This window comes from Anabrus simplex, chromosome 8 (genome assembly GCF_040414725.1).
Source record: "Anabrus simplex isolate iqAnaSimp1 chromosome 8, ASM4041472v1, whole genome shotgun sequence".
NCBI lineage: Eukaryota > Metazoa > Arthropoda > Insecta > Orthoptera > Tettigoniidae > Anabrus > Anabrus simplex.
In genome coordinates this window covers 65150852-65174355 of record NC_090272.1, presented here as the reverse complement: position 1 = coordinate 65174355, position 23504 = coordinate 65150852, and the positions used below count along the sequence as shown (strand labels likewise).

General features: G+C 40.4%; 1 protein-coding gene across 2 annotated transcripts; it reads left to right on the top strand.

The window, feature by feature from the left end:
• The first annotated feature begins 856 nt into the window (after window positions 1–856).
• LOC136879127 (EF-hand domain-containing protein D1) lies at window positions 857–22124 on the top strand. Of its 2 annotated transcripts, XR_011018638.1 has the most exons (5): window positions 857–1018; window positions 12471–12726; window positions 19127–19241; window positions 20720–20934; window positions 21848–21982. XR_011018638.1 is itself a non-coding variant. In XM_067152874.2 (4 exons), exons 1-4 carry the CDS (start codon window positions 919–921, stop codon window positions 21980–21982), a joined length of 606 nt encoding a protein of 201 aa, XP_067008975.1. In that variant the 5' UTR covers window positions 857–918; the 3' UTR covers window positions 21983–22124. The 2 variants fall into 2 exon arrangements, 1 of the variants encoding a protein (XP_067008975.1); XM_067152874.2 differs by lacking the exon at window positions 20720–20934 and having other exon boundaries at window positions 21848–22124.
• Window positions 22125–23504: the final 1380 nt, after the last annotated feature.

The following is a 23504-nucleotide window of genomic DNA, read 5'->3' as shown; positions in this document are numbered from 1 at the left end:
TAAGGAATTGGATGACCAACCAGAGACCGTCTAACTTGGGAACTTTAGCTATAGAGAAGAAATTTCTGTGGAATCTTAGCAAGACACCTGACTTCAAGACGAGAGTAATAGATATATTTGCCGAAATGAAGGACAGGCGGATTAAACTCATTTACAAGAATATTGTTTAAAGTGACTTGTACGAACAACTATTTATGTCTTATTTATCTTATTAAATCTACATAACAATGAAATATATTGCTATTTTTATTCTAAAAGTACGTTGTGATTTGACAACTCCCGCGGCCTATTTCGTCTATATTTAAAAATAAAGTAAGTGCACGTAGGGTTATAGGTTGTTATAGGGTTTTTCTTATTTTCAGAGTCATTAATATAATACTGAATACATATGTATGCGTCGAAAACAAAATTCCATATAATAATATGATTAAAACAGTTTAAATAAAAGAAATCTCTGTCTACCCCATTACTTGGTTCACGCTTCGCCACTGCAGTAGCCTACAGTATTGAAAGACAAGTGGTTAGGGACAGTTATGAGTGTTGGACACAATATTTCGATGGAAATCTCGTGCATATTTTTTTCAAGACCGTAGCCGATGAGCACCTCGGTCAGATATGTTACGATTGAAGGTTTGCTTATTTATACATAATGTGGTATTAAGAAAAGGCTAGATTAGTAGTGATTGATTGATTGATCCTCGGTCAGATATGTTACGATTGAAGGTTTGCTTATTTATAAATAATGTGGTATTAATTGTTTACGTTTCAGAGATAGGTTATGTTTTCTTAGTACCGGTACCACACGTTCATCACATTGTTAATTAGATATCTCGGAGAAACAAAGGTGTGTGGAGGCGTTACTGATTAAATATCAGATAAAACTTTACTGATTATCTCACAAAGTAATATTAATAGAGCATGGGTAACAAATTAAATGGTTTCTTCAAACGTATTTTCGATTACCCAATTAAAAGGAAACCTATCTGTTTTTATCGTCAGGAAGATTTTGCCACTACAGGTATGAGGATCTCTCACTACGCACGGTACAGTACCGATATGTGAAATATACTGTAGGTAGGTAGGCAGGTTATATAAATTAATTAATGTTTCGAACATTAGAAATTCTTTGATCGTCATCGTCATCAAGGAGGCAAACATCGCTCCACTGGCAAATAGCTGGCCTGGAGAACCTCAATTTTTCACTTTAAGAAACCAACATCAGAAGAAGAAGAAAGAGTAGAAAGTAGAAAGGGCCAAGAAATGCGGGAAATAAACTCGTAAGTCTTCGCATATCTAATGTTCTGGGAATAGGGAGGAATTAGGCCTATTTGACCGAGAAAAATATAAACAGTGATGACTGGAGGAACCTTGTACAAGTAAATGGAACCAATGTCAGATTCAAGTTTTGATTCTCACAAGGTGGATTCAAACCCTGGCTCTGTTACGAATTAAAGCCTTATATTAGGGTCTGGTATGTGAATCAGTTAGTCACGTGAAAAATTATTGAAGAGCTATTTGATTGGAAAATATAGCAATGCTGATCAAGTATCATAAACTAACACTGCCGGCGGGGATACGGTAGGGTACCGTACTCGTCGTACCAACCAATTGCCAACGTTGCTAAAATGACTTGCTTGTGCAACTTATATTCTAGAAGCTGAAATCACGACTGACCTCTGCATTTTGTTTCTCTGTTATTGTTCTTATAACTTAATCAGTTATTTCCTGCCTGTGGTAAGAGGTGATAATAGGAAGCCATTATGGCTATCAACCAGGAAGTATAGGTTCGTGATCATGGCTTCCGAAGCTAAGTCTGACATTGCTTCTATTGCTTTGAGTAATCCTTACTTTCAGCTTTGCTGTCCAACCTCCATTGGTCATCTCTTGCTCTTTTCCAATTATGATAGTATCAGTGGCGTATGCTGGGATCGAGACACGGGCTAGGTACTACTAGACTTAGGTTACCCTTTTTCGATGGTTGGTTTAGTAAACGCCAAACCTTTAGCGTTTTGAGCTGCAGCCAATAGCCAACGGAAAAACCTGCTGTGCTTCACAAGCTACTGCCCTGGCCTCTGCTACTGTCAATCAACACCTGATCAGTGGAGATGGTAGCCTAAGGTTTAGCAAATTAAAGCCCGGCTTTGTGGTTAAATGGATAGAATGCTTGCCTTTGGTCCGATGGGCCCGGTTCAATTTTCAGAATCAACTCTCTCATACTGTTAATTCCGATGGCTTGGGGGCTGGGTGTTTTGGACCTCTTCGCTATTCATTTTATCCTAATTAGGTCACCACCAAGGCTACAAAGATGCCATGCACCATTATTATTATTGTTATTATTATTAAATAAAAATTGAATTTTACAGCGGTTGTGGCCATAGTTCACTGGTTAATTAGCTTCCTCGGGAGATAAATGGTGGTGTCCAACCCATGATCACGAGTTTGATTCCAACCAACAAAAGAGAACACTAACCTGAAAGATTGCATTTCATTTTAGCAGATCTACCTATAAAAAGAAAACTATATTACTCCTATAACAGCAGACATTGCAGTGGCTTCCTACAAGGATGTAAAAGTAAATGGGAGTGAACTACCACTAACAGCACTCTGTTATCTATATAATTATGTTAGAAGTATGAGGTGAGGAAGTACATACAATGAGTAACGCATGGTTGATAGCAGTGGCGATCTGATGGACCGAAGCCTAGCACACCTATCACCGCCAGTCCCCGCGCCTCAGGCATACAGCAGCGAGCCGTGTGACGCAAGTTGAGGGGAGAGGGACAAGAGTCTGGGCTGCAATATCAGTCCCCTATGCCTTCCTCTCAGAAATACGTGCAACGTTTTTTCTCATTACTTTCAAGTTTCGTAAATGGAACAATGTGTCAGAGGCTTACATTATAATTTGCTTTAGATTTCCATTGTTCACATTTGAGGTTTGGGCTTCACTGATATCCTTGGTAGCCCTCAGTATACGCCACTGGATAGTGTTATGTTTGCAAGGCCTAAGGGAGTTTATCATTTTCCTGCTCTTTGTGCCCTTCCCTTTTTTTCATTTATACCCTGTTCATCTCCTTGGCTGAATGGTCAGTGTAGTGGCCTTCGATTCACAGGGCCTTTGACTCCTGGCTGGGTCGGAGGTCAAGGATGGATGAGGTGTTAAAACATCCCTGCAACTCGTATAAGTTTACCACACACAATACTATCCTTCACCACAGTAACATGCAGTTTATTATACACAGCGGATGTCACCCATTCTCATCAGAGGGCTGCACCAGGCTATCCAAACAAAATTATTATTGTTATTATTATTATTTTGAAGTCTTGGATCTCTTCCATTTTCTCCTCTGATTAGTTAAGAGAAGATATGTTGCCTAGTTCTACTTCCTCTTAAAACAATCAGCACCACTGCCAACTTGTCACAAGTTTTACCTTGGAAGCCATTAAAAACTGCATCTCTCTGCTGCTCTTACCTTCAATGACCGGGTCGATTATTCTCCTAGGTAACCTATCCCAGTGGTGGTGGTGATGGTGGTGGTCATTGTTTAAAGAGGAAGGCAACCAACCTCTATTAACACTAATCAGAGGAAAAATGGAAAAGGTCCTACACTTGAAGAAAAGACAAGGGCCACAAAGGGCATAAAAATGAAAGACTCCCCAGGCCTCAAAAAACCTCATACCATCAGGGTCAGAAAGAAGGGAGATTGGATAGGAAAGATGAAAGCACGGAGTCTGGGCCAAGTAAGTAGTCCCCCGGTCACCCTTTCTGCCACCTCTTATGACAGGCAGAGGATACTGTGGATGTATTTGACCATCCTCAAACACAGGGGAGGTAACCTATCCTCTATTTGCCTCGCATGCCAGTTAATATGCACAGTTTTAGTCCACTGACTTCTTTCCTAACTTAGCCTTTATCTGGTCACTGTAACTGCCCTCCTATTATTGTCCCTACCTGATTGTACCAGCAGTCATTCTTGCCACTTGAATGTATTTCCGAGTACTGTATACAGTGGTCTGCCAAATTATTATACTCACTGGTAGGTACTGAATTTGTTTTAAGACGTCTGTATGTTGTTCAAGGAACAATGGAGATGGATCAACACAAGCTAGTTTTAAGCAACTAACTTCTATCTCAAACAAAGATTATACAGTCACACTTGATACTTCACCCTGACGTGAGGCAAAATCTGTTACAGCTATCCCATAGAATCAGAAAATTAACATCTAGGACTGGCCGGCAAATTTTCTTGACTTCAACCCAATAGAAAACATTTGTACGACACAGACGAAAAAAACCAAGCGTAAAGGAGTTATTATCAACTATAAATGTGCATAGAAAGAATAAATGAGGCTTGGAAAATTCCATAAACATCCCAAAAACTGGCAAGAAAATGGATTTCAAGTGAATGCAGCTAAGTCTGACTTCATAAAGTACTAGTACTTTAGTTAGTTCATTGTGAAGAAAACTTGTGATTATCAAATTGTTTTTGTATAGGAAATGTATTGTAAACCATGTAAAATATTCACAAAATAAGGGGGTTGTAATCTTTTACCAGCTGTATATATTACCAGCACATATTCCAAAAATGAAGAAAATAAGTATAATAATTTGGCAGATAACACTGATTTCAATAATTTTCCCAATCATGGAAATTTTACTGGAACTGTATTTGTAGCTCAACCTTTTTACAACCAGACGTTTCTATGAAGAATGCACCTAGAAAGGTCAACTGTTAACCAGTTAGTGGGATGAAAATATTCAAGGCATATTTTGTTGTCTTTGTTTCATAAATCGATTACATAGGTAGTCATTCAGCCTGCTGTCAGTTCTTGATGGATACAGTACTTTTGCATCTATCTCTTGGCACAGGCCAGAGCAAAGTGTAGCTTCCAAAGTCCCAGTCTCACCCATGTCTGTGACAATATGGAAGCTGCTGGGGTATGGGTGGTGCTGAGTAATGACATTCAGAGCACAACCAGTGCATCTGACTGTCATGAAAGGTATTGCTCATAGGGTTAGTTGTGCTACAATAGCACTCTCTGGCCCAGTGAGGAAAGCATTGGCAAACTACCTCATTCCTCGTCTTGCCTAGTATGCCTCATTTTGGTACTGCTATTGGTTTGTGGTTTTCCTATAACCGCATAGCCTTTGGTGGTGCTATTTGAGGATCCAAGCAGCCTCTGGGCTGATGACCTAACAGACCGGTAGTCTGTATGATTCCTCACCAGAATGTTGAAAAAACTATTTCATAGGAAATGCAAAGAAAGAAGAAAAGAGAACATTTGATTAATGTAACTACAGTATTTTTCAAAAGTTTTAGATTTATACTTCATTCAAAAAATATAGTCTCTCTTATAAACTCAGACCGAGCACATGGTGTTTGTACTCTGTACTACAGCAGCTTCCTCAGCCCAACTTACGTTGCATGCAGCTGCCCTGTTTTGAGTGTGTATACAATCTTTTATGAAATCTTCCTGTATCAAAGATGCTGGAAGTGTCATCCTTCATAATGAAGGACTTCATAAATACCATTAGGAATTTCTGCACAACAATAGTGAGAGAGTGGTCAGATGACCATTAAGATAAAACCAGGCCTCCTCTGAAAAGAACTCAAGCTGTGGGTCGAATAAATGATCATTCAGTGATGCAAGATACTACTCACAATATCTCGCTCTTGTGGCTGGATCAGCAGATTTTAAAAAATAGGCCTGCGTATACCTGTACGGTTTGATGTGTAACAGCTTTGTAGCTCTGTGTGCAGAAGAAACTGAAACCCCCTATTTTTTTGGTGCTAATTTTGTGAGTGATTTATTCAGTGATTGTTCAAAATTCACACCAATGTCATCTAGCTATTCCTCTGTTGAAACGTTCTGTGTGCACATGATTTTTATTGAGCACTGAGCTGGTAGTTTCAAATTTATTTACAAATACATGATTCTGTGCCCATGAAAGTGGCACCAGGAAATTGCTGAACAAATGCATCGCGTATCCGTTGAGCCCCTGTGGGTGGGGGCGGTAGAATAACACCCACGGTATCCCCTGCCTGTTGTAAGAGGCGACTGAAAGGGGCCCCAGGAGTTCTTAACCTGGGAGTAGGGGTTGGCGACCACAGGGCCCTCAGCTGAGTCCTGGCATTGCTTCCAGTTACTTGTGCAGGGCTCTTCACTTTCACTATCCTATCCGACCTCCCTGGGCAACTCTTGTTTTTTCTGGCTCCGACGGTATTAGAGCACTCGAGGCCTAAGGAATCTTTCATTTTCACACCCTTCATGGCCCTTCCTTTTTTTTTTTTGCTGACACCTTCACTTTTCGAAGTGTCGGATTCCTTCATTTTTTCTTTCTGATTAGTGTTATGTAGAGGATGGATGCCTAGTTATACTTCCTCTTAAAACAATGATCACCACCACCACCACCACCACTGAGCCGACTCGTAATAACTTTTACATACTAAAATACGGTATTGCAATGATAGCTGTTTCACCTTGTTAAAAGCTGAGATTCAGACTGGCTACTGATGCTAGGTCGAACATGTGCATGTTCCTTACAAGGTCAAGAACTATGCGTGTGCCTCCCTTACAGCTGCTTAGGTCTCTGAGAGTAAAAACGCCGCTGGACGATCTGGGTTTATAAGAGAGATGTTGTATAAGGGTACAATCTCAGAAACAGGGTTCAATTCTTCCTCTAATCTCAATGCCTCACGAAACAACTTGAGTTTTTCTACATATAATATACCAGTAATGATGATAAATCCTTCTATCTTTCTTTGGTTGAACCACTGTAGATGTTTGATGTTTAACCCTTCATGTGTAGACATTTAAAAACTTTTATAATTGGAAGGTGCCCACCATTGTTCCATACAAAATTCTCCAGCTTTGCTTTGTTTTGCTTGAAATTAGACCTTATGGATAGTTCATACTCCTTTTCAAAATCTGCTGCCAGCTTAGCAGCTGACTTCCCATTTTTTGAAATTTTTGTATTACAGTAAAACCTTGGATTGTGAGCAACTTGGTCTGCAAGTGCTTTGCAAGACAAGTATTTTAAATGAATTCTAACTTAATAAATGAGTGAGGTTTTGCATTATGATTAGTACTGATCTCTCTGCTGACTGTCATATAACCACAACTGAGTCAATCATTTCCCCCTCCCCTTTCCTTCGTTGGCATGCTTGGGTTCAATTATCGTACCTTGCTCATATAGTCAACATCCATATAAGCATACATATACAGTATACTGAACTTTATAATATAAAACACTGATCACGTGTGTGCATAAAACATTTTCTGATTTGTGTCCAGGTGTACTAACTGTAGCCAGCCCCACAGTATAGGGGTAGTGTGCCTGCCTCTCACCCAGAGGTCCCGGGTTCGATTCCTGGCCAGGTCAGGGATTTTTACCTGCATCTGAGGGCTGGTTCGAGGTCCACTCAGCCTACGTGATTACAATTGAGGAGCTATCTGACGGCGAGATGGCGGCCCCGGTCTAGAAAGCCAAGAATAACGGCCCAGAGGATTCATCGTGCTGACCACTCAACACTTTGTAATCTGCAGACGTTCGGATTGAGCAACGGTCGCTTGGTATGTTTCGGCCCTTCGGGGCTGTTGCTCTATGGAGTTTTGGTTTTTGTACTAACTGTCATTTGGTAACTTTACTACAGCAATGGGCCCCATGTTGAAGAGAAAGGGAGTGAGAAGAAGATGATTATGGTGAAAGAAGGAAATAAATGAAAACTACGAATGAGGTATGCATGTGTCCAATATCGCGAGGTTAAACACGATGTCTGTATCAAACATTTGCACTAACAACTCACACTGAGGCTGGTTTTCAAAGCGGTACTAAAACTTCTGCAGTCTTTGTAGATCTAAAGGCTGCATATGATACTGTGTGGAGGCAAGGATTGATGTTGAAGCTGCAACTAGTTATCCCCTGCAAAACTGTAACCACACTGAACAACAATATGCTAACCGAAAGGCTTTTCCATGTCGTCATGTATGATGACATTAGTCGTCTTAGGAAACTATGAAATGGCCTTCCCCAGGGATCAGTATTGGCACCTCTTTTATTCAATCTCTACATATCGGATATACCTGATACAAAATCAGTAAAGTTCTCTTATGCAGACAACCTAGCCATTGCCATTCAACATCCAGATTTCAGTCATGCCAAGGCCATTCTGACGTCTGACCTGAATACACTTAGCTCTTACTTCCGAAACTGGAGACTACAACCCAGCATGAATAAGACAGAATCTGCTTGCTTCGATCTCCACAACAAGTTGGCTAATACAAAACTCCAATTATGCTTCAATGGCTCAGTGCTAAAGCACAATCCTAATTCAAAGTACCTCGGGGTAACGCTTGACCGATCCCTATCTTATAGAAAGCATCTTGAAAACCTCGGATCTAAGTTGAGATCACATAATAATATTCTATTTAAATTGTGTGGAACTTCATGGGGTGCTTCAGCGGAGACATTACGACATACTGTGCTTGGCCTCGTGTATTCTGCAGCTGAATACTGCTCTTCAGTATGGCTTAACAGTTGCCATGTGAAGAAAGTCGTACTCTGGTACTCTGAAGCCTACTGCAACACACTGGCTGCCAGTCCTGTCCCACATTGCTCCACCAAGCCTGCGACGTTCAAGAGCCCTTGTTCAAGAATATGATAAGATCATGTCCAATCCAACTCTACCCATCCACAGGGATGTTGCAGATCTCTGGAGATAAAGGCTGAAATCCCGTAAGCCACCAATGAAAACAGCTAAGAATCAAATGGATGCTGGTTTCAATTTAAAAGAGGAGTGGAAAGGACAATGGTTTCGTACAGCTCCCGAGTGGCCAAGCCTCTTTAATCCAAACCATGCCCCAGCTGGTTTCAGTTTGCCAAGAAGAACGTGGTCATCACTAAACAGGTTTCGCACTAATTGTGGAAGATCTGCATTCTCCCTTCACCAGTGGGGCTTCAGGGACTCTCCAGCGTGTGATTGTGATGCTTTGGTCCAGATCATGCATCATATAATGGACGAATGCTCTCTGCGTGCTTATGGTGGAGACCGGAAAGACTTTGCTGATGTCTCAGTATCCCTAGTGCAGTGGATAAATAATTTAGATATCCATGTGTAATTGTTCCCTACTTAGTACCATGTATTCTTTGCAGGTTTTTCTTTTGTATAATATTGTATATACTTATCCATTATGTAAATTCCATATGCTTAATAATAATAATACACTGACTGACAGAGCAAATGCAACACCAAGAAGGAGTGGTTCGAAAGGGATGAAAGTTGGGGAAAAAACAGAGACGGCACGGACGAATAATTGATGTTTATTTCAAACCGATATGCAGGTTACACAATGCGCACGGCATCGACTCAGTAGGATGTAGGACCACCGCGAGCGGCGATGCACGCAGAAACACGTCGAGGTACAGAGTCAATAAGAGTGCGGATGGTGTCCTGAGGGATGGTTCTCCATTCTCTGTCAACCATTTGCCACAGTTGGTCGTCCGTACGAGGCTGGGGCAGAGTTTGCAAACGGCATCCAATGAGATCCCACACGTGTTAGATTGGTGAGAGATCCAGAGAGTATGCTGGCCACGGAAGCATCTGTACACCTCGTAGAGCCTGTTGGAAGATGCGAGCAGTGTGTGGGCGGGCATTATCCTGCTGAAACAGAGCATTGGGCAGCCCCTGAAGGTACGGGAGTGCCACCGGCCGCAGCACATGATGCACGTAGCAGTGGGCATTTAACGTGCCTTGAATACGCACTAGAGGTGACGTGGAATCATACGCAATAGCGCCCCAAACCATGATGCCGCGTTGTCTAGCGGTAGGGCGCTCCACAGTTACTGCCGGATTTGACCTTTCTCCACGCCGACGCCACACTCGTCTGCGGTGACTATCACTGAGAGAACAGAAGCGTGACTCATCGGAGAACACGACGTTCCACCATTCCCTCATCCAAGTCGCTCTAGCCCGGCACCATGCCAGGCGTGCACGTCTATGCTGTGGAGACAATGGTAGTCTTCTGAGCGGACGCCGGGAGTGCAGGCCTCCTTCAACCAATCGACGGACGGGAAATTGTTCTGGTCGATATTGGAACAGCCAGGGTGTCTTGCACATGCTGAAGAATGGCGGTTGACGTGGCGTGCGGGGCTGCCATCGCTTGGCGGCGGATGCGCCGATCCTCGCGTTCGCGTGCTGACGTCACTCGGGCTGCGCCTGGACCCCTCGCACGTGCCACATGTCCCTGCGCCAACCATCTTCGCCACAGGTGCTGCACCGTGGACACATCCCTATGGGTATCGGCTGCGATTTGACGAAGCGACCAACCTGCCCTTCTCAGCCCGATCACCATACCCCTCGTAAAGTCGTCTGTCTGCTGGAAATGCCTCCGTTGACGGCGGCCTGGCATTCTTAGCTATACACGTGTCCTGTGGCACACGACAACACGTTCTACAATGACTGTCGGCTGAGAAATCACGGTACGAAGTGGGCCATTCGCCAACGCCGTGTCCCATTTATCGTTTGCTACGTGCGCAGCACAGAGGCGCATTTCACATCATGAGCATACCTCAGTGACGTCAGTCTACCCTGCAATTGGCATAAAGTTCTGACCACTCCTTCTTGGTGTTGCATTTGCTCTGTCAGTCAGTGTAATAATAATAATAATAATAATAATAATAATAATAATAATAATAAAGAAGAAGAAAGAAGTAAAGTATCTGGATGCAGCAAAAGGAGTCATGAAAGTATCAAAGCAATGGCTATGTGTTCTAGAATATGTAGGGAAGTTGCTTCTTGTGTGGATCATTTCATATCAATACATATTTTTGGGTTGTGGAATGAATCATCTGCGTCTCAACTATTTCTTATGGGAAAGTTCATTTTGACATATGAGTGCTTTGGATTACAAGCATGTTTACAGATTGAATTGATGCTCGCATTACAAGGCTTTACTATACTTCCAATTATTGTTTTATTGTTTAAACAATTTTTTTATGTTTTCTTTCCGTGAAGACTATAGAGCAGAGTCAACCAACTGCTTGTACGTGTGACATCAATTATCTTGTCACACACTCTGCCTGGGCAGCAAACGAAGTATTGAGAAGTGCTGACGAGAGGGGCGGGAGGAAACACGACGTCATTGGTAGAGGAAGGCCTAGGACTGCGAGTAGTACAATGGTGTATGTGTTGTGCATATTTCTTTTCTCATACTTCATTGTATTGTAATGTAACTTTATGAAGTATCCTAAGAGTTATATAGAAACTTTATTTCTAATACAAACTAAATATGTTTTTTCGGTGCATCTTTGAAACTAACAGTTGTTTTCTTCCCATAACAATAAAAAAATCAGAGACATAGTTAGCTTGTCGCAATGTGATGTGCTCGGTTCATCCATGCTTATTTAGTGTACTGTACCACTACTAACACCACTATGTACAGCACAGCACGTGCCTACTACAAAGCGAGGCAGTCCCTTCGTCCTACTCTACGAGTGAAGCGTCTGACCACTCTGCGCTCTTACGTCACACGGGCTCTCCGATGTCACATGTCAGCCAGTTGGTGGACACTGCGATGGAGACTAGTCAACAACAGGAAACTTACTGAGCAAGTTGGCTGTGCTGTTCGGGCTGTGTAATTGTTTGCTTACATTAGGGAAATGGTAAGATCAAACCTCATTATCAGTAGTCCTGAAGAAAAAAATAATATTACTTGTTTTTATGTCCCACGAACTACTGCTACAGTTTTCATAGATGCCAGGATTTTGACCTTCAGGAGTTCTTTTATGTGGCAGTAAATCTGCCCACGAGTCTGGCATATATGTGCATCTTCAGATTCCACCAGACTGAGCTGGGATTGAACCTGGCAATTTGGGCTCTGAAGGCCAGTGTTTCTACTATCTGCACCACTTAGCCCAGTCCCTGAAGATGATTTTCAATTGTTTTCCATTTTCACACCTGGAAAATGATTGTGCAGTACCTTAATTAAGGCCATGGCTGCTTCATTCCTAGTCGTAGCCTTTTCCCATCCCATCATTACCAAGAAGCTTGTCTGAATTGTGTGACGTTAATCCACTAGCAGAAGAATAATAGAAAACTGAACTTGAATTCAATTTTTGCAGATGTTAATGCTGATAACAATGGATATGGAACCATATTGTCTTGCACTGTGGGGTTTATTACTATCATCCAAGATACATTTCTTAATAACTCAACTTACTGAAAGCTAATTTTAGAAATGAGGAAAATAATATATGTACACTACTGTTCATTCTTTTTTTTAAATGTTGCATGAATAATAATCTGCTAACTGGGTAACCTGCACACAAGTAATCAGGAGGTATATATATATATATATATATATATAAATATTTAAGGTATCCAACTGTGGGGAAATAACTTCGTAACAGAAAAAAATGCACTTTTACCGAATATCCATGGTGGAAAATCTTTTATTTTAAATCTTTGTTTCAGGCGAACCTCTTCCTAAGAATCAAACTCAAGATAAAGAGCCAAAAACAGAGTATGACAAACTTGTCAGTTCATTTTATGAACGTCTGTTGGCCCAGAGAAGACATACAAAACAGATGGAAGAAAAGAATAGACGATATAGTGTTCAAAAAGTGATGAAGCGATTCACAGGTTGGAATGAAATGACTATTGCAAATCTTCACAGTCTATTCTTGTTGTTTGATAATAGTCAGAACGGAATGCTTAGTCTGGATGACTTGTAAGTTGATCTACAACAGTGATGTTATTATTTTAAATATAACGTTTCGACCACTTATATTTCTCTCACTGATTGACCGGCAGGCGCGCCCAGCTTATCTGACTCCCATTGATCACTTCCCTCTCCATGGCATTGCAACAAGGACAGCACTTTGCTCACTTTATCTGTGCATGACATGAGATAACAATTAAAATTAAGAAAATAAGAGTTAAGAAAATCACGTGGATGCAGTTCGTGTATGTAGGTGGTTTGAAAATTTCTCGGAATGTACTAGAATTAAGTATCTTACCTTGGTGGAACTGCTTTTATTTTTCAACAAGTCTCCCTGTAGACTAATGCATTTGGTCCAGCGATGTTCCAATGCCTTGATCCTATCTCGAAAATGAGATTCCTCCAGGCCTGCAAAATACCTCTCCAATTTGGCTGTCAGTTCTTCCCTTGTAGAAAATTTTCAGCTTGGGGAATAGATGAAAGTCTAATAGTGCCAAATCAGGTGAATAAGGTGGATGTGGCAACAATTCGTACCCGAGTTTATGAAGTTTTGCCGTTTTGCCAGGGCAATAACACTTGTGTGCGGCGGAGCGTTGTCCGTTGTCCTGATGAAAGATGACCTTTTTCCTTGCCAAACCAGGCCTTGTTTCGCGTATCTTTTCCTGTAGTTGGTCTAGGAGGTTTGCATAGTATTGCCCCGTAATTGTTTGGCCAGTAGGAAGATAATCTATCAGCAGAATGCCTTTTGCATCCCAGAAAACTGAGGCCATGACCTTTCTGGCCGAATGCTCTGCCTTTGCTTTCTTTGGTAGTGGTGAATCAGCCTGTTTCCACTACTTTGACTGCTGTTTTGTCTCTGGGGTATAGTAGTGGACCCAAGTTTCATCTGTAGTCACCAGCACAAAAAATCTTGTTGGTTGCACTGAAAACGGGACAGACTTTGTTCGGATATTTCCAATCTGGTGCGTTTATTGTCCAATGTCAAGAGCCACGGCATCCATCTTGCGGATAATTTTTTCATACCGAATTCTTCAGTTAAAATATAATATACCCGTTCAGAAGATATCCCTACAGTTTCAGCAATCTCCTGCACTTTCATTCAACGATCCTCCATGACCATTTTATGCACTTTTGCGATAAATTCTGGGGTCATAATACTTTTTGGCCGTCCACTATGCGGATCATCATCCAAGCTCTCCCTACCAAATTAAACTCACTGGTCCACTTGGCAATAGTTGAAAATGAAGGAGCAGAGTCCTCCAGTGTGTTATGAAAGTCGGCATGAATTTTCTTTACAAAGTATTTAATCACTGCTCGAATCTCAGTTTTTTCCATTGTCACAAATCACTAGGCGGGAACAACAACAAAGAGTCGTCACTACCACACTCCTGCAGCTAGAGCACTGACGTGCCATGTGTTCACTCACAAAGGATGTGTGATTATTGCACGGGAACCTCGTTGCTCTAGCACTGATTTCTAGCGGTGATTCAGAGAATTTTTCAAACCGTCCTCGTACTACAGTTACCTTGTACAGTTTCAATTTTAACATTTTCGTAGCCCTCCATGCTGAGCTCTTTGAAACCCCTGCTTCTTGTCCAAGTCATCTTAGGGACTTTGTAGCCATATGTTCTAATCTTTCTGTGATTTCATTTACTTTTTCCTCGATAAGTACACGTTTTTATCACTTTGCTTCTTATCGAGTAAAGAACCAGTTCCTCTCAATTTGTTTACGAGTTTCCGCACAATCTCTCTATGTGGAGGGCGTACACCTGGAAATTGTGTTATAAATCACCTAACGACTTCCCTGCAAGACTCTGTTTTCACATCATTATTGTACATAAATACCCTTTCCTCTACCGTGTACACATGTAGAGACATTATGAGAATTATACTCCGAAGCAACACTTCACAACTCGAGAACAGTTGGAGCGACAGATCAGCACTTAATACACGTTCTAAGCATGGACCTGAACTGCGAAGTGCGGGCATTCCCGTGCTGTCACTGCGCTGTGTAACGGGAAGTGATGAATCAACGGGAGGCAGATAAGCTGGACGCGCCTGCTGGCCAGCAGATGCAAGAAACTCACTGTACTTGTCAGCCTTTCTATCTAGGTTTCAAGTTCTCCTCTTGGTGAAGAAAACTGTTCTGTGCTCTGTAGATCACTTTGGGCCAGTTCTTCTCATTCTTTCAGGAAAGTCCATTACCCTGTGTGCCAAGATTCTGAACTTATTTCTTTCTTAAGTCAGTCAGATCCTGCGCTTATCCATGGAGTGGTACATTTCCAAGACACAAGGATCAAGAATTTTGCATGATATTTTGGTGTTAGACATCTGAGAGAGAAGTGCATGAAAAAGATGACATTGCCTGATAAAAAATGAGAGCTTTTCAAATTAGAGCACAGCTCTGAATTTACAAGTGATACTTGTCCTCAGAATTTTGACCTGGGCTGAGAATCTTTTGTAGGAATATCCTCTTCTGTATTTAGAATATTTCTATCTCACTATGGTGAGTGAGAGCCAAGCACTTGGTAGCATATAATACTTAATTGGCTTCAGGATATTGCTGTAGTTGAATGGTGGTATTTGACGAGCTCTGAGCTTGATCTGGACTGATAAATGGGCTTAGAGAAGTGAAGGCCATGTATTTGGCCTGATATATATGCTAGGGGCTTTACGTCGCACCGACACAGATAGGTCTTATGGCGACGATGGGATAGGAAAGGCCTAGGAGTTGGAAGGAAGCGGCCGTGGCCTTAATTAAGGTACAGCCCCAGCATTTGCCTGGTGTGAAAATGGGAAACCACGGAAAACCATCTTCAGGGCTGCCGATAGTGGGATTCGAACCTACTATCTCCCGGATGCAAGCTCACAGCCGCGCGCCTCTACGCGCACGGCCAACTCGCCCGGTGATATATATGAGCTTCTTTCTCTGATACATTAAAAGAAAATAATGATCTCTGTAAAATGCTTGTTAATGCTATGTTTTATTTTCTATATTTCTATGTTTGGTGTTGAGAAATGATGCGCAGACATCATTACTTCAGTTCTTTCAAAGGAAATTTGGAGACTTGTAGGTTCAGCTACTAGTTCTAATGTTTCAGCCTGGAAATAAAAAAATGAAATGGCATATGGCTTTTAGTGCCGGGAGTGCCCGAGGTCAAGTTTGGCTCGCCAGATGCAGGTCTTTTGATTTGGCTCCCGTAGGCGACCTGCGCATCGTGACGAGGAGGAGGAGGAGGAGGAGGAGGATGATGATGATGAAGACGACACATAAACCTAGCTCCCGTGCCAGCAAAATTAACCAATTATGGTTAAAATTCCCAGCCCTGCCGGGAATCAAACCCGGGACCCCTGTGACCAAAGGCTAACCATTTAGCCATGGAGCTGGACTTTCAACTTGGAGATGGGTGATGTTGAGGTCATCTGCCAGTAGGATTACAGTAGCCTACACTACATCTGCAAAAGCAAGGCAGTTGATGTTCACTGCTTTGAATTCTGCTTCAACACCTCATGGACGACCTTTTCAAGGGTTGTAGTTCAGAAGAATGGATGAGAGATCATCAGCAACAACATCAACAACAGCTGTTTTAATTTAAGTGGTAAATTACTCACTATTATTAATTTCAACATAAATGTACAACCCTCCATTGCCTTTTATACTACTGTCTATAGATATTATTGGTCCAACTATAGTGGCTATGCCAATGAGATGGGGCCACATGGGTGATATTCAGTTAAACATATTGCAGTTATGTGGTCTGTTGAAAATATCTAGGGTGCCAATTCAATATGTATGACAATCGCACAATCAATATGAGTTTGAAACAGGTTGGCAAAGAGTAACATGTTATCCGATGTATTCTGCAGCAGACCATCACCATTAATTGTAGTATAGTACTTCTTGAAAGCTTGCTACCATTTCCAAAGACTGTCGACAAAACATAGTAAAAGTGCAATACTTGAAAGTTTGTCACCATTTCAAAAGACTGCCAACAAAACATTGTAAAAATGCGATAGAGCAACAAATAGCATGACTCAAAGAAGGAATATCAGAGTTTTCCAATGAATCACACTTTAGTTTAAGGTGAGAGTTATGGGCACATTCTGATTGGTCAAAATCCTGTTGAGCTGTTGCATCCTTGTTCACCTCGCATTACCTGATAATTAAATAAGGACCACAAAATTGCAGAAGTTCAGTACATCATACTACATTGAGGGATGACTCATTCTTTACATCATAATTCTAGGACCTTGGTAAAAACAAAATCGTTTCTGTTAAGTATCATTGAGTAAATAAGTATAAATTGTGTAATAACCGACTGATTTTCATGATTGATGCCATGAATAGAAAACTCTGAGTTTCAACATCATCACAACAACAACAAATTAAACTAATAGTATTTAACTGTATATTTTGAGTTAAAGCTTCTTCAATTCAGTGACTAAGCACTTCCTGGGCAGAGGCCAATTACAAGTGAAATCAAGAGCCAGAGAGATGGGCAGTCTAACGAAAATAGTCAGGTACTATGTTGAAAAATTGACGACCGTACTAAGAAGGCTGAATTTCAACTTCAACTTAGCAACCATTTTGGAACACTTGAAGAACATGAGACAGATAGACTCCATAATCTGGAACACAGTTATGGATGCAGTGAATAAAGTTGTGAAGGGACTGGCAAGAAGAGCTGGTTAAGGAATGAACCTATTGAGGTATTGATACAGGGTCAGGGGAGTGTGGGGGGAGAGCCAAAAAGAACTGCCGTAGTTAAGAAGAAAACATCACTTAGGAAAAGCTACAATTTGAAGAAGTACATAAGAAGACTCAAACAACTCTCAGGAGAGCTAATAGAATGTTCATCAATGATACAATTGAGCAGGCTGATGAAGATTCTGAAGTAATGAGACCTGAGAAATTTATCAAAAGGTTACTTCTTTCAAGAAGAGATACCAGAGCTTGATAGAAGTTCGTCAAAGACAACCGTGGAAGAATTTTAACAATTGAACGTGGCATTGTAAAAAGTTAGGAAGAGTACTTTATCAGCCTCTTAGTACCAGAAAACTGGACATCCAAACTTAATGTGTGAAAATAGTGTAATCGCCTTAATTTAAACTGGTTGCCAAAAAATCTTCACCTATGCAGATGACATGATAATAGGATCGAGAAACAGAGAAGACCTTCAGATCGCAGTAGATAGAATACAGGAATGGGCTGAAACAAATGACTTCCAGGTTAAGAAAGACAAGACAGTCTGTATGGTTTTCAGAAAAGGAGGAAGAATAGCAGCGACAGACAGAACCTCATATGCAGGGGCAGACTTGACTAGAGTAAACAAGTTTCGCTACCTCGGCATCACTCTACAAACGTCAGGATCTTCGTTCAAAATACATGTGAGGGAAAGATCAGCAGCAGCAATAAGAGGAATTTAAGATATACAAGATTCAACCAAAATATCAATAGGCTCAGCAATGAAACCTTTTCATGCAAAGATACTACCCATTTTGACATACGGCATAGGTTTAATTTGGGACAAATTGTCAATTTCAGACCTTACTACCCTGGAAAAAGTGAAAGCTATGTTTCTGAAAAGGATATTAGGTATATCTAAGACATCTTCATCTAGACTAGCTTATGAGTTAGTTCAGGAGTCTTTATCGAGGATCTTAGATATCTTTCTGTACCATCAACACCTCAAGCCATTGCTCATCTAAATCTACGGTTAAGCAAAAGAGAAGAAATCTGGCCAGAGTTTTACGTGACAGATGCTATAACAAGTAGAGACTGGATGGGTCCAAATCAGAACATGCGCAGTGCCATCAACAGGCTAGCTGTGCACGGATTTCATCATAAGCTATGTGTAAAAGAGATATATCACGAACCAAGCAATGAATGCGTGTGCAAATTGTGTGGGAAAAATATGTGAACGATACCACTTCAATAAGTGCACCAAAAGAGAAAAGACCTTACATGAATGTAGTAAAGAGTAGATCAATTTATATGCACATTTGTGTGCTCTTTATTAAAAAGTCCTCACCAAGAAAGTGTGACCCTCCATGGTAAGACTTCCTTCAATGAAAAATGGGCTGTCCCTACATCCTGCACTGCACCATTATCTTCCCCTCTTCCTGTATTTTCAAAGGATCTGTCTAATGAGGATTTGTATCACTCCAGTACTTCAAGTTTTATTTGTTAACTTCTCCATTGACATAAAGCAACCTTTGTGGAGAATAGGAAAAATTCCTATGTAACCTGACCTTTGACTCACCCTGTACAATTTCTACTTGTAGCACATATACAATTTCAGATTTGACCATCCCACTTCATCAACATTATTGATATTTATTTGTGTAACAATAAAATAAGTTAATTTATGTCCAGCTTCTGTCATGTGGACTTTATTTTTGTATTTAGCTGTGCAGTACTGGAAAGTTTAGGGGACGAGAGCACAATGGAAGTACGCAAAACTCGTTTTGATGCTACAGACACCGATAATGATGGCTGGATCAGTTACGATGAATTTCTTTATGTGAGTATGATAAATATGACTCAGCAATATTCCTGCTTAGACAAGGAAAATTATCGATAGGATTGACTTCTGAATTGTATTTTTGCTTTCTTTTTGCGGTACTAGAGGACAGACTAGATTACATGTAAATATTCAAGATGTTAATTATACAGCATGAGGTTTATGGGACAAGAAAACATTCAGTAGAAAACAAACTTTAATTTTTTTTCTTTATATAAACACCAAAGGCAGGCATGTATACAAGCAGAGGTGCATATCTTCCATAGTGCACTGTCAATGCATTGACCCACAAAGGAGGCTTGCAGGGTTGTCTCAACAGCGCACTTGCCACCAATGACTAGAAATTGTGTGGTAATCCTACTGACGAGCCTGTTACCAAATTGGGGGCAAACGTTGGTAATTTCACTATTAGATCTTCAGAAAAATGCCCTGCTGATTGAAAAAATGCTTACCCTACATACATATGCTTGGTTTTCCTTTCTGAGGTCCAATTTTGAAACCTCCAGCTCAGCTTCCACAGGGAGTTCTGGGAATTTCCTATTTTTCTAGGGATCTTGGTAGCAGAGGCGGTTCGTGACATTTTACTGTGGCAGGGTTGTGCCACCATCTCTTCCCCCTCCCCAATCAGTTCAGTTTTCACTGACCAACTCTATGATATTTTTAGATATAATGATAATAATATCTGATGATATTGGCTGAACAGAAATCTGTTTCCAAAACTGAATGATCACATAGCGAAAACCGGATAACATCGAATAAAACTCGAAAAATACCTGGGTTGTCACATTTATCTGCCTGAGCTGCCCACAGAAATTTACAGCAAATATTAACTTACTAAGAATACAGAATCAACGACATTCATTGCCAAACAAGAGAAACAAAAGAATGCATTCCTTATTTAACATCCACACAGCCTGTCAGCGTGCATATAACATGACACAATGATGTTCACAGTATATGCATTTTCATTCTTATAACCCTTCTGCTCTTGTGCAATATTTAAATTTGTCTGTGGAGGCCATAACTTCCTTAATTCAAGCCTATGTTCAAAACTTAAATTCCTGCTGCTACCAATCAGAACTACTATGGCAATACACTGTTTCACTGATCACAAACGACAACAAAAACAAATAAACAGTGCACGCCCGAATTTCACTCATCTTACCCAAATCTCAAAGGATGAAGGCTTATTCAACAATTTGACCAACCTACAAATGGTGCCATCATCTTATGGTTACATTTTAAATCTTTATTTTATCATCTAGAACTGAATTGTTTCACTAATCAATATAATGGAATTCATTGTTTTGTAAAATGTTTTGGAATTAATCTCTAACAACAGTTAATGTAAGATGTGGTGGGGGGAAGCCTAGGTACATTGTAAAGTGGTTGGCAATATTGCTGCAAGCTCTGCCGGACAGACTATATACCTGTCTGGCACTCTTCCTTCCCCTGATAAGCACAAATTGTCTTTCCAGGCTCCTCCCGCACCCCGGAGACTTGTGAAACTCTAGGAACGGTCTGAGGGCTCTCCTAGCAGAGCCCAACTGCTGCAAGACTAAAGAGAAAACACCGTGCTTACTGAATGGCTGCACGGTCTGAAAGCCTTTGCCATATCTATGAAAATAGAAAAGCGAAATGTTTACAGCCAAAATAGTAAAGATAGCATTGTATAACTGAATAGCACACCACTGTAAGTTTGACTTCACTACATTCGTACATCTCTTTATGTAATCACTTACAGACTGAAATTATATTAAGTGGTTTTGAAAAGGCTGCACCCAAAAGCCCTTCATGCACCAACTGCCACTGCTTTGTAGCATCAGGTTCTCTGTTACTAAGTTTTAAGTTTCTAGACTGCCTGGTAATATCTCATTAATTTTTTGCTTATTTTAATCTTTATACCTATAGCAAAACCCCGCTTAGCTGAACTAAAGGGGGCAGAGCCATTTTGGATAAACTATGGGAACTATTGTTAGAGAGAAAGGAGCAAATATTCTACTCCTGTGTGCATGCACTATTGTTTAAATATAAAGTACAGTATTTAGATACATTATTTCATAAAATTCACAAATCAGAAATTTTATTTTGAACTTTCTTCCCACAGTGCACCTAATGATCATTATATCAACTGGCGTGGATTTGCTGCCTTGTTCAATATACTGTAAGCACAGATCTAGATAATAGATTCCTTTAGCACATTATACATAAACCACAGAAATAGGGCTTTTCAGGGGAGGTGGGTTTGAATCCCACCGTCAGCAGCCCTGAAGCTGGTTTTCCACAGTTTCCCATTTTCACACCACGCAAATGCTGGAGCTGTACTTTAATTAATGGCACAGCTGCTACCTTCCCAGTCCTAACCCTTTCCCATCCTTGCATCGCCGAAAACCTTCAATGTATTAGTGCGACGTTAAACTGCTAGCGAAAAATATATGTTTTTTGGATAATCTAAACATCTCCAAATTCCAACAGACCACAGCCTCAGCTAGTGCCAATTACTGGAGTTTTACTTTATTTATACAGATAAAAACTTTTTGACTTATATTTTTCAGCTGTAATAAGATTACCAGTATTTTGTTATTTGTTTTCTCTCTCTCTTCCAGCTTGTGTACAATTTTGATCCCCCTGAAAATGGAGAAATAGTTGGTCTCGCAAAACTCTGTTTTGATGTTGCTGAAAATATTCGTTTTGTTAGTAGTCTTTCTGTTGGAGAACAGTTGGAATATGGCTTATTCTAGAACCCTGTGACTTGAAATGTATGTTACTCTGTATAACACAATAAACTACAGTATGATATCAGTCCTCTTGTTACTTCTCTTCCTAATTCAAGAGATTTAAGTTGTCATTACTGGAGACACTTGATATAAAGTTGAATATATTACACATACAAGTTTTTTGGGTGCTCGACTCCCTAGCCCTTACATGTTATAATTCTCATGTTAGGTCCGTATTGAAATGTACGTAAATACAAAGTATGTTACAAGTGTTTATTTATATATCCACCTATTCAATACAAAGAGATCTTTTTAGAAATTAAATATTATTATAAAATGTTAAGGGACATGTTTTGCCCATATTAAGGGCATCATCAGCCTCAAATTCAAACCTGTATGGTGAAAAATCAGGATCCTGATTGCTCTTACAAGCCATAAAAAGAGGATATCATTATAGGTGTCAGTCTAAACATACAAAATATTAGAATGTCCTTGGCTAAAATTGCAGTATCAAGCTGCATGTCATAAGTTCACATGAATATAATTTCCGGAGCGTTGAAAAACTTGTTGGGGTAGGGCAGTAAACAGCTCAGTCTTTATAATGAAACAGAAATGTGCCTCCTTGAAGATGATAAGAAAAAGCAAAGCTGATACACTGTTACAGATGTCAATATCGTATGTTGTGATAAGACAACAGATCTCTTAAATGGCTGTTCAACTGCCTATAGTCTATTTAACTGGCTGAAGGAGGGAAAGTCGAATGTGTTATGATAAGATAACAGTCTTCCTTACGTAATTGTGGGAACAAGGAAAAAGCATTTGGTTGTCTATAGATGTATTTATCTTATTTGAAGGACGAAAGTCGAAGGATTATCGACGTTGATAGAGCTCTTTGGTGTGAAGTCTGTAACAAGAGGAGAGTGAATGCTTAGGAAGGTATTTTTGAAGAGAATGTGGGTTTAAAGAAAGGTAAAACATGGAAAATGTATAAAAACACTTACCCTTTCGTCTGTGAAGATGTAAATCAGTTATGGAAAGGTTAGTTGAAGAAAAATAATGTTATGTGTAGGTTCATTTATTTCTTTGTCTGTTAATGCAGTTGCTATGGTAGCGTTGAATGACTGACACTTGTACTTCTGGTATTGTATCGATGTGAGATTGGAGGAGGAGGGTGTGGTTGAGGGGACGGGGTAGGCGGAGCGTTAAGTTTATGTGTTGTTGGTTGCGAGAGATTTATATGGTCGGACAGGGAGGGAGTCGTGTTGGGTTGCGGGAGAATTGTGGGGGCGGGCATGAAGGGAGTCAAGTTAGTTAAAGTAGTGGAGGTTCTAGAAGATGTTAACTTAAGATTTTTAAGAATGTAGTTATGTTTTGAATTTAGAGTTTGCAATAATTTGGGTAAACTTTCGTATAATGGATTCTTGACTTCAATTAAATCATTGAGGTTTAGATTTTTGTTGTAGTGTTGGTCCAAAAATATATAGATGGTTTCAAGTTCATTCATCAACTTTCCTTTGTCTACTCTTTTAATAATTGTGAGGTCTCT

Coding starts and splice junctions, on each gene's coding strand:
- LOC136879127 (XM_067152874.2), top strand. CDS start 919: ATGGGTAACAAATTAAATGGTTTCTTCAAACGTATTTTCGATTACCCA. Junction 1,019..12,470: donor GGAAGATTTTGCCACTACAG/GTATGAGGATCT, acceptor TCTTTGTTTCAG/GCGAACCTCTTCCTAAGAAT. Junction 19,242..21,847: donor GTTACGATGAATTTCTTTAT/GTGAGTATGATA, acceptor TCTCTCTTCCAG/CTTGTGTACAATTTTGATCC.